Below are 12,500 nucleotides of genomic sequence, written 5' to 3'. Positions count from 1 at the left end.
CCGCGTAACAAGAAAATGAGACTTGATTCTAGAAAATTGATGATCTGTATTGGAAAATAATGAACTTCTCTCCCAGCTGGCAGAACTTTACACTAGTTTTAAGAAAAATAAGATTTCAAGACTGACTAGAAAGGTGCATTTACTGGAGAAAATGCGTGTGATTGCTGAGCGTGCAAACTGTTGCTCGTGACAACCCATAGTAACGGATACCTAGCGTATGTGGTGTGTGTAGGCACGTGTGTGTGTGTGTGTGTGGGCATGTCCGTGTCCGTGTCTCTTAACATGACTGACCGTGGATCGTCTGTTCAAATTGAAACGGCTGAACCAAAGTATAATATGTGTATGTAATGATAAAACTGTGGGAAATGTGGCAGTTTAAAACACTTCTTTGAAGGAGCTGTAATGAGTGTCCAAGTGATAAGTGATAATATTAGAAATGTATTAAAATGTAACAATAGTGAGAAGAAAAGGGTAAGCAAATGTGTAAAAGACACAAAATGGAGAAGAGTGTAGAAATGAGAAGTGTGTCTGTGTGTGTATCCAACAACGTGAGGGAGAGAAAAGCTGGAAGGTACTAGTAGTGTTAAGAGTATGAAGAGTAGGAAGGCAGCGAGAAGTACTAATGTTAGAAATGTACTACAATGTAATAATACTAAGAAGTAAAAAGGTTTGAAAATATGTAAAAAAAAAACATGTTGAAATGAAGAAGAGTGAAAAAAGCAGAAGAGCTGCAGAAACTACTGCAAAATAGAGTGGAAAACCGGTGTCGAACAAACGTTAATATCTCAAAAACTATACATCGCATCCCTTATATATTGACATTGTGAGTGAGAGCAGAAGCAGCTGAAGGGTTTGATGTATAATATGTGTATGTAGTGTTAAAGTTGTGTGAACTGTCACAGTTTTAAAATGTGTGAATTTAGTAAAAAGTACAGCCTGTACAGTCTGCTAGAGTGAGAGATGTAAAACACACTCTAGCCTGGCTCCATAGGGTCCCATTATAAAGGCTGAAAAAAGTATAAAACTTAAACTGTGATTTCTCAATAAGTACACAAAAAGTGCACATAAAGTACACATAAAGTACTAAAAGTGGTGACCTTATTAAAGTTTGAATGGAGTTTCTAGCTTAAAGTATGAAGGAGTAGATAGGTGCCAAAAATGTGTACGGAATAAAAAATAATAATCGTGGGAATATTATACCTGTAATTGCTGACTCAGCAATCACACAAATATTTGAGTAAACGACTTGTTAAAATTGATATTAATCCTTAGAAGAAAAACAAATTCACATGTGAAAACCCACATGTGAATTCAAGGCAAATTTCCCACATGAAAACAATAGGTGACATTCAGTTTTCACATGTGAAGCTAATACTGTAATATGTCATGGCAGGTGGAAACATGACAATGCATTTTAATTTTTTAATTTATCTTAATTCTTTCAGATTTTTTGTTCAAGTTTATTTATATAGCGCTTTAAAAAACAAAACAAGTTTATACAAAGTGCTTTACAGAGATTGGTTAAGACAAAGCAGGAATAGCTTGTGGCCTTCTGGCTGGACGACTGATATGACTTGTTGTTGTCATCCTCTCCTCCATCCCATGAGGCTTGGATCAGAGATGTTCCTCATTTTACTAAATTAGAAAAGATTAAATACACACTGCATGGGTCTACGGATACATTTTTCAAAATGTACCTCAGTGAAGCTGGCTGTTGGTTATTTTTTTGTTATTTTTACTTTTAATCTTGCTCCTTACTTGATACTGATCTGTAGCGCTAACAGTAATTACTTTGCAATTTACCATGAAGACTGTTTTTTGTTTGTTGTTTTGTTCTGATATTATTATAAAAATGTTTTATATACATATATTTGTCTTGTTTGTAACTACTGTTTTTGCCATATACATAATGTTTATATGCCATTATTTGTTTTGTATGTATGTTTAAAAAAACATGTTGAAACTATTTGAGAAACTACTGTTTACAATGTGGAAAAACACCAATAAAAAGAGTTTTGAAAAAACAAAAACAAAGCAAGAATAAAAATGCAAGGAATAAAACATGACAAGAATTAAAGTGCAAGAATAAAAAAAAAAAAACACATAAGAGAACAAAAAAAATAAAATAAGTAGACGTGCACGGCCACACACACACACACACATACACACACACACACAGCCATGAGCATACACACTAGCCTGGTTAAGACCATCCTGATCACGTGACCTCACATTCTGTTTCGCTCCACGGATCAGTCTGGACTTCTAGCCGCCCACATCGATTTCCTGAAAGTACAATGTAACCGGGCCAATCAGGGACTGCGTTGTCTCTGGGTAATGGTATTAGTGGAGGCAGGGGGCCAAGCAGTAAAACCTCCGTCTTATTTTCATGTAATTGGAGGAAGTTCTGCGTCAGCCAGGATTTCATGTCCAGCCTGGTGATCAGGATGGAGCGGGAGGTAGAGCTGTGAGTCGTCGGCATAACATGAGAGGATATGGTGCATTTCTGAATATTTTTACCTAGTGGAAGCACGTAAAGAGTAAAGATTTTTGTATTTTTTTTTGTCCCTCCCACTGAGCAGTTTTACATTGATTATCTGTTTAAAAAATGTCTAAATAGTTTGTAGCCATCTTGTGAAATTCAGCAACGTCTCAGACTGCGCCTTCTGGGGTAAATGACCAAAAGGAAGCTTCATCTTGTACTTATGGACTTCTCTGCTTCATATTGTTGATATTTACAGATGTTTATGCGTTGTTTAGATCTGTAACACTGTATTTACTGCTTGGTGTGAAACATCCTGGGCGATATGAGAGCTGAGGAAGAGACACAGCTCATGTAAAGTGAGTTTCATGGAAAGTGTTGTTATCTTATATTGGACGGCGGTTTTGTTTCCACCCCATTCTGTTTGTCTGTTTGTTTGTTTGTTTGTTTGTTTGTTTGTTAGCAGGATTTCTCAAAACGTTCTCAATGGATTGCAGGAAACTTTGTGGAAAATTTGGTCCTGTGACAACGAAGAACTGGAACTGGATTCACGTAACACCATCAGACTTTGTGGCCAATCAGCAGACAGAAGAAGAGACAAACCCTCCATTATTGGACCAATCAGACAACATGGAGGCTCTGGAGACTAAAGAGCAGCTCCAGTGGAACTGAACAGACAGAGAGCTGATTGGTCAGGTGGTGATGAGATCATCAGATCAAATGATTAAAGTGAACAGGCAGATCTCATGTTGCATTCAAGTCCAGTCAGGAAAATGTGAAACCAGTTGGAATAAATTATAAAGGTCTCTACCTGTACCCTACAAGTTTTCCCTACCTGTAGCCGCCGGCCCGTGGCGTCTCACATTTCACTCTTGAAACGGTTAGCCAATCGGAACAGAGGGTCGTTAATATTAATGAGCCTTAAAGACACAAAATAAAACTCTGGGAAGAGAATATGGAGCTTTAACTTCTGGTGGAAATCAGACATGAGGAACTGGAAGATCTGGATAGTTCGAGTTGGAGGAGAAACTGAGGAACATTAGTTATCAGAAGAGATTTGTAGTTTGGATGAAGGGAAACTGAGTCAGAGGAAGACTGGAATATAAGAGTAACAGTCTGGTGTGTGAGTCGAGTTTTCAGCGGTTAACAGCTTCATCTCTGTGGTTTCCCCCCCTCCTCTTCCTCCTCCTCTTATCATCTGCTTCCAGGAAATACTCTGCTGCTATAATATCACCAACTTAATCTTTAACTTTATCGGGGGGGTTTACTTACTAATGTTAGTAATGATCCTGCAGCGGACTGACAGCATGTTGTGTGTGTGTGTGTGTGTGTGTGTGTGTGTGTTGCGTCAGACTCAGGTTTAAACCAGGTCTCTGTGGGTCGTGTGTCGGGGGCGGAGCCTGTCTTTCACACATAAAGGCCTCAGTGTGTTCATCTTCTACATGAGTACATCAGTCACATGTGCAAACCCACATGTGAATTCAAAGCTCATGTGCTTTCTGTACACATGTTGGTTTTCACATGTCAACAATGTTTCTCACTTTTTGACGTCACATGACAGATTTTTACTTATGATGTAAAAAAAAATTTCCACATGTGAAATTTGTTTTTGCACATTTTCACCTGCCTTTAGATCTGTCAGTGTCTGTTTCACATCACAGGTGAAAATGTCAACAGGAAATTTCACATGTTCACCTATGAAAACTAACACAAGTCCAAAAATCACATGTGCTTTGAATTCACATGTGGGTTTTCACGAGACTTTTTTGTGAGGGCCAATGACATCAGCGTTTTACAGTTTTACGATTTTTACAGACTGGAGTCCTTGGAGGAAGTGACTCTTCTTCTCTGCCTCCAACATGGCCGAATGAAGCAAATGAAATGTATGAAATTCGTATACGGGGTGTGTGACTTCGTTTTTTTTGTTTTTTTTTTATCTTGACCCTCCCCAGAACTACAAATATTTTTCCTTGAGCCTCCCTGAGTGACTGGGGAAAATGCACGACCTTCCCTCCACCATAAATAACCATATTTTATTATATTCACACCAAAGGTAGGTAGTATTGGAGAAAATAAAAAGCAAAGGCTGACCTTTTCCAACCGTAGATGTTGATTGTCAAATTATGAATTAGGGCTGCACAAAAAAATCGGTACAGCTGAGTATTGCAATATTTTTTTCCATGATACTGTATCGATTTTCCAGCCCCTCGTATCGATACATTAAAAAAAATTATTTATGTTTTAAACGGATTTAAAATGTCCTTAAATTTCCCTCAAATCCCTTTGAATTAAATAGTTTTGACTCAATTTGTCTGCTGAGTTTTCAATATAATGTGATGTCCATATTAGACTACCCAGGTGGTACACAGCAAGTTGTATTTTCAGCTCTATTTTTAAATTTTCAGTAAATTATGTAGAGTATCGCAATGTATCGTGATACAATCGAATCGTGACCCATGTATGGTGATACGTATCGTGAGGTCCTTGCCAATACCCAGCCTTATTATGAATTGATAAAATAAAATTAGAACTGATGACTTTTTAAATATTATTTTTTATAATATAACAGGCCCTGACGGTTCCCCTCGGGTGTGACCGCCGCTGAGAATCTGAAACGCGATGAAAGATAAACGTGGAATTTGGAGGAGCTGCAGGTGTCTTTCCTGCAGGGACTGTGGAGAAAATGACTGAGTTTACATGGACTTCAGTATCCCGGTTATGAGGTTTATCCCGGTTTTGATCATATTCCGGATATGGCGTTTACATGCAACACAGAAAAATCTGGTTATTCATATCCCCGTATACATGATAAATACTAGCATCCTGGTTACTGATCACTGCATGCTGCAGGCGCCTGTGATGTTTACAACACAAACCGGCAATTTTGAAATAGTTAATCTGATATTCCTCTGTAACTGTTAACCTTAAATTAATTTGACTGTTTTGTTTTGATGTTTGGTAGTAATGTTTCTTTAGTATTTTCCACCTGACCTGACTCGCTCCACTGTGCGTGTTGGAAACCGGCCTCCTGTAGTCTGTCTCTACAGACTTGAACAGCTCAGCATTTCCATGCTTTCTCCATCTAAACTGCCGAGTATATTTCATTCTTTCATCACCGAAAGACAAAACTCAGTTTCCTCATCGCTCCAGAAGTGAGACGCAGACGTTTGTGTTTTTCTGTTCCGTCACTCGGCTGAAGCCGCCGAGTACTCCGGCTAGCATAATCGGGTTTCTCAAAACCGGGATGAGGGCTTATCCAGGTTTCTGAAATCGGGATATGATGTTTACATGAGCAAACACAAAAACGGGATACTTCAAAAACCCGATCACAACCGGGATACTCGAGTCCATGTAAACAGTCTGAGACACGATGCAAACCCCTGTGGGGACTGAGGCGGTCCACATCTCCACACGGGCGTGAGGTCCAGAGAGGTTCAGGTAGGGGCCGGAGAAACCCAGTTCAGAGAGTCCCGTCCCATACAGAGGTAAAACACGTGTTTTGAAAAGAAAAAACGTATTTAAAATAAATACAAAATACAACCATTTAAAGTTGTATGTCTCTCCCTTAAAGCCAAAATAAAAAACATAAGTCCCTCCCCGATTCATAAAAGCACAAAAAAAAAAAAAACACACCTGCTCTAGTCGTGTAGAAATTAATACACTAATGAAAATAAATGTCAGTTATTTAAAAATCAATAAATAAAGTTACATCGTGTCCCAGGACATTAATTATCGTTGGAAACGTGAAAATGTTTAGTAAATATGGCTTTGGCTTTTCAGTTATTGATCACCGCTCTGATTTCTGTTATAAAAGCCAGTTTCCATCTGATTTGATTCAGTTTATCACAAAAAAAAAGAGAAGATGAACTTTTTTATCAGCTGCTGGAGTGAAGTGGGGCTGAAGTGTTAAAGGAAGTTATCAGTTCATCATTTCAGTGACATGAGAGACCGCAGCAGGAGCCCGAGGAGCCCGAGGAGGACAAGGTTCCTCCGACACTCAGGAGGTGTTCAGTTCACCAGTCAGCTCAGATCACCCCGCCACAGATTTCATTTTTGTTATTTATTTATTTCTATTTTTATTCTATTTCTGGACTAAAACAAATCACCGTTATTTACTGCTCAATATCACGTAGGCCTGGGCGATAATTCAATATTATCATTTATCGTCTTTCAGTGGAATCATATCGTGATGATATGAAGATATTTTGATATCATGACACATTTCTGCTGTCTGAACTGATGATGACAAGCAACTTTGACTTAAAAACTCTGATAAAATGAGGTATGGTAGGAATATTATTGGAATATTTCTGTTTTGTTTGACATCACACCTAACATCACCATTCGGTTCAATGAGATGAACATTAATTTGATTATTTAACGTTATTTTGCATACATGAACCATATCGTGATATATATTGATATCGAGAAAAATCCTTATGATTATCGTGATATTGATTTCAACCGCTCAGTCGCCCAGCCCTAATATCACGGCAGCTTCTCATTGGCTGGAGCAGTATGACATCACGGGACAAAACCCTGCAAGAGCGACTGTAATTCACCTAATAATGATAAAAATACCAATAATAATAATAATACATTTTAGTTGTATGACACTGAGCATGGTGAAAAGATTAAGATACTCTAAAATAAACAGTACTTTGATTATTAGTTCTCGCTATTTTATATATTCACAGTAGAAAAGTCTCTGATGTGTTCTCTCTCTTCTCTTCTGTCTGTCAGACCGGAGCTGTTTGGAGCCAATATGGCGACCGCGACATCAGGATTTTACCCATAATCCCGCTGCAGGACGACAGGGCGTCCTGTCGGGGATCACAGCTGGAACACGGCGAACTGATCAGTGTGAAGCGTCACTTCACCTCCGCCTGTCTGATCACACTAAAGATAGATCCAGGATGACAGAATCTATAACACAGGAAGCCATCGCTATCAGCAGAGCGTGTGTGTGTGTGTGTGTGTGTGTGTGTGTGTGTGTGTGTGTGTGTGTGTGTGTGTGTGTGTGTGTGTGGTCAGGGTGGGCTGCTCAGTGTTCAGTTTAATCTGATGAACAGCGCAGGACGGTTTCCTTTAAATTAACCATCAGCTTATTTTTCTATCTCACACACACACACACACACACACACACACACACACACACACACACACACATTAAGCCATACACGTGTGCAAACATCTACACACACATTTAAAGACACACACACACACACACACACAGGCATGCATGCAAACACACACAATCACATATGTACACATGCACGCACTGTACCCACATGCATTCACACACACACACACACACACACACACACACACACTGACAGAAGACAAGATGGCGGCCGGGCCTCAGAAACAGTGTTAAAGAATAGAATCGGATCAACTAGAAGCTGCACGGATCAGGAATTCATAAACATGAACAGAGAAAATCATACACATTTTGAATTTAAAAAAAAAACTGATCAGAGAGGGAGGCTTCATCGCTCTGATCCCTTATTGATCCCTTATTGATTGACCTGTTAAATCAGCTTCATGTACAGACTGGGTCTGTCTGTCAGCGCTTTACTGCAGTCGAGTCACATTCAAATATTAAAAGTGAATGAAGGACCATCAGGGAGCACAGTGAGCCTGCTGACTGCACGGTGTCATACACTGTTAAGCCGAGATGCATTTCTTTTTTTATTTATTGCGTCTATCTTGCTTTCTATTGTCAAATAAACGAAACTAAAATTAGAGCTTGGTTACAAAATCTTAAAAAAAACTCACTCTGTTTCTGCTTTTTAAAAGTCAGTAGAGGATCTAGCCTCTTCATTACAGACTCGTGTTTCTCAGCGGAGCTTCGTTCAAACACGCTGGACTTTATTTTAAATTCTAGTCCAGATCTCAAGCTTTCCAAAGACACCCAACATGTCAGACCGCTACAGGGAAACCTGGAGAAGATGAAGCACAAAACACCTGATGTTTCTGTCTGATGCTGCAGCGTCTCTTCACCTTGGAATCCTATCATTTAAAACTTAATTATACTGTTATAGTCTCTTATCAGAGACTATAACAGTATAATTAAGTTTTCTCAGCTGATTGGGATACAAAAGCTCTGTCACTTGTTTTCTTTTTTACTAACTACTTTGCGTAATAATATTATTATGATTTAATTCTATTCCTGGTCTTAATGTTTCTGTGTGTTCAGCTGTGTGGTGATGATGTTTTACTTCTCAGAGGCCTGTCTGTGTTTTTTTGGTCTCCTGGATTATGTGAAAAACTAAAAAAAAAAATATGTGGGGAAAAAAAAAGATTTACTTCAGATATTGATTTCTTTCCATAGCTTTTTGGAAATCAATTCTTCATTTGCAACTCAGTGTATTTCTCAGCGTTCAGGATCTGAAGGCCTGAGACACTTTCAGATTTACACAAAAATACCGATGAGTATAAGGGAATTCATTTTTTCCATAATGAATATACTGCATATACAGTACGTATGTATTTTGGAACAGAACTAGAGTCACTACTGAAAGCTTCAATAATATGAACATTTACAGTAAAGTGCAGCAGTTTGACGTCAGAGCGGGGGGGGGGGAGCAGACGGCTGCTCACTGAACTGATCGTTTTCCACTCGTCTATCAGCTCATCTGCTTCTGCCGCATCAGCAAAGTGACGGAGCTGGAAGCTGCTAACAGACACAACCAGAGACTCCAGCTTCTACTGTTAGGAGGAGAGGCACTCTGAACTACGACTGGTTTACTGTGAGGGAAGAAGAGAAGAAGAAGTCTGGAAAATGTGTAGTAGTAGTAATTGTAGTAGCAGTAGTACTAGTTGTAGTACTAATAGCAGCAGTAGTAGTAGTAGTAGTAGTAGTAGTAGCAGCACTGGCAGTAGTACTAGTAGCAAGGCTGGACAACAAGTCCTCCAAACCAAAGGACCACAGAGGTGGTGTGTTCCTGCCCTCTAATACGACCCACAGGTTTCCTAAATATACGACCCGTGTTTCCTAAATTAGCCGCTACAGGAGATGGCAACAAGCGTTTCCAAGGTGATCTCACAAAAATACGTGAAATGAACACGACCTCGACGAATTTGAAAACGTTCCTCTGCCACAAGTTGAAGTACGTCCCAAAGGTTGGGTAATGGTTAAATTTAGGCAAGTAAAACAAGTTTGGTTAAGGTTATGGTAAAGTTTAGGCAAATAAAACAACTTGGGTTATGGTTAGGAAAATGGTTTGGTCATGGTTAAATTAAAAAAGAAAAAAATGTGACTCACGGTTGTTTGTCCTTTGGAAACTCTGGGAATCGAACCTTATCTAGCCTGACTTTCCACCGTGCTGTTTCAGTGTTGAGAGAAACTTGACAGAGAAACTTGACGTCATGTGACGTGGACACAGACCAACACACCGCTAGAGGTCGCTAAACTTTAAAACGTAACTATAGGTGGGGCCGGTGCCCCGGGGCCTCAGACTGCCAGGGGCCTCCGAAGCCTCAGGCCCCGACACCTCGGCACAGACATACATACTGTACTGTACTCTTTGCCGGAGATCAAGCAGAATTGAATGATATATGAGTGGGGGTGTTAGTGGGGGATTTTAGATCATTTTTCTGCATCCTGTTATGAAATACCCACTGGTCACGTCAGCTGGTCTGCTCCTATAAATAAGAATTACGCTTAAAAATGACTCACCAGGCAGGCATACAAGGTTTAACACTCGGTTTGCTAATTGCTAATTGCCAGCTTGCTAATAGCTAGCTACCATTATCGTTAATTTTCCTTTTCTTCAGATCACGAAAAAATCAGACTCGAGAGAAAACGGCACAAAGAAAATAATGCTAACGTGTTACGACCCGCGCTACAAACAAGAGAACGAGCCGGAGGTTAAAGAAGCTCCTGAGGCCGAAAGCCTCTGCTGTAGTTTGCAAAAATTAACCGAAATACAAAAACCATAACGAAGAAACCAAGTGAGGAAGTACTAGCACAAAACAAAGCAACAAAATTCAACATAACTCACGAAACCGTCTCCCAACTCTACTTTTAACAACATTTATTTTTAATGAATTCAAATTTTAGTAGTAGCAGTAGTAAAGATGCTCAGTAGTAAATCCCAGTCAAAACACAGAAAATCACTTAAGTAGCAGGCTGGACACACACACACACACACACACACACACACACACACACACACAGGGTGTTAGTTGGTTAGTGACACCCTGCAGAGGTCAGAGCTCTGACCTCTGACCTGTGGCAAGAGGAAAGACGATTTCCCTTCAGCAGAACATTATTAAGTTTCTTCCACTTCCTACTGGTGTTCAGCGGCGTTCAGTAAAACTACTCAACACAAAATGGTTTTAAAACCAAACCTGACAGAAGAAAATAAATAGAAGAAAGAAATAAAGAAAGCGACGCCTCAGAAGGAACGACAGAAACAGAGAGAGAGAGAAGTCAAGAAGGAAGAGAGAGAGTCGGTCTGAACTGGATTCAGAGGAAGCAGTCTGTTCCTGAACACCTGACAGAAAAACTGGGACACCTCGCTTCTCTCTCTCTCTCGTTTCTCCTTCCTCTTTTCTCTCTCTACATCTGTCTGTTTTGTCGTTTTCATTTCTTCGTTCTCTTCCCTCCATCTTTTCTGCCTTCACCAAAGATGGCTGCCAGGCTGAGAAGCGCAAAGCAAATTTCACATCTACCCCACAACACGTTCAGCTGAAAAACGACAGAAACTGACCCAAAAATACATTTATACATGCAGATAACATTCACTGGAAACATATTTTCTTCCTAATATCTGCTGTGAACAACATCTGTCTGCAAGTGTATTCAAAATAGATCAAATAAATGTCATTTCCCACATTTTTTTGCTTATTTTTATATATTTTTTTACACTTCACATATCGTGAGGTACATGTGAAGAGTGTTTTCACAGTCCGGGTCATGTGACTGAAACTTCCATCTCATATTACAGTGTTCCAACACAACAGCAACTAAAATTCACATTAAAGCAAAGCTGAATCTAGTCCAGCTGTCAGCCAGTCAGCTGTGAGCTTCACTCACACAATTAATTATTAATTCTCTAGACTAAAGAAACACATCAGAACAACACTTTCTTCGACTATAACCACAGAGCATTAGCATTAAGGACACAATAAGGAATTATAACGCACTCAGAAAGCCTTAAACACAAAACACTTAGTATTTTATATCAACACTTAAATTATAGATATAACTTCAAATAAATCACAGATATAATCTATAATGAATTATGAGTACAAGCGTTATCTATGATACATAACTAGGCGTTATAAATGTATTATAATGTAATAGTAACTCTTTATATGCCGACGATAACACTTTCTATAGTTATAAAAAGTGTCACTGCACCAAAAACTGCAATAAATAAAATGAAAGATATTGCTGAGATACTGAATTAATGCTGTTACCGTTTTTATTAATCACTTCTAATGCTAGATGTTAAATAATTAAAAATACACACAGAGTGAGTATGATATACTGTCCGTACTGTTCTGTCTCCAAATGAAAGATATTATGATTCAAATGTAGGACAGAGGAGTAAAACCAGTCAGTTAATGTTCTGATGCACTTCAGGCTGTATTGTCTTCATTATATTATTAATTTGTGTTGTATTTTATTGTTTTCTATTGTTTGTCTCATGAACATGAGGATCTGAGGAAGATTTACAGCTGCTTTGGGGTAAACTAACAGGAAGCCAAAGACACAGTAGAGAATATTAATATTTGTGTGTGTTTTTGGTGTTTTTATCTCGATTTGAAGACTTTTATTGCCAAAATGCTGAATATATATTTGGGGAAAACTCATTACCTGAAGGGAAAATCTATTTAAGTCGACCAGGGACTGAAGTTCTGGTTTAAAATGTTCCGTCATTTGGTTTAACGTTGTGCTGTCAGTCATTTTATCACAGTAGGTGTCGCTTATTTAAAATGGTGGCGATCTCCTTTACGTCTCTCTTTGCTCCGTAAAGCAGTTTGGAACCAACCAGTCTGTTAAAAG

At 39.0% G+C, this 12,500-nt stretch overlaps 1 protein-coding gene across 1 annotated transcript in view; it reads right to left on the bottom strand.

The window, feature by feature from the left end:
* cd247 (CD247 molecule) overlaps nt 1-4,343 on the bottom strand; it is a 15,249-nt gene extending 10,906 nt beyond the window's left edge. The window contains exons 1-2 of the mRNA XM_071512602.1: nt 4,287-4,343; nt 644-737 (exon numbers count right to left, since the gene is read on the bottom strand). Coding sequence (XP_071368703.1) covers nt 644-737; nt 4,287-4,343 — 151 coding nt within the window. The remainder of the gene's footprint in view (nt 1-643; nt 738-4,286) is intronic.
* Between the last annotated feature and the right edge of the window lie 8,157 nt (nt 4,344-12,500).

This window comes from Centroberyx affinis, unplaced genomic scaffold (genome assembly GCF_046629955.1).
Source record: "Centroberyx affinis isolate AG114_WGS23_722 - 3 ecotype Tasmania unplaced genomic scaffold, CSIRO-AGI_Caff_v1 ptg006376l_1, whole genome shotgun sequence".
NCBI classification, from domain to species: domain Eukaryota; kingdom Metazoa; phylum Chordata; class Actinopteri; order Beryciformes; family Berycidae; genus Centroberyx; species Centroberyx affinis.
The sequence above is the reverse complement of the archived record's forward strand: the minus strand, read 5'-3'. Positions and strand labels throughout refer to the sequence as shown.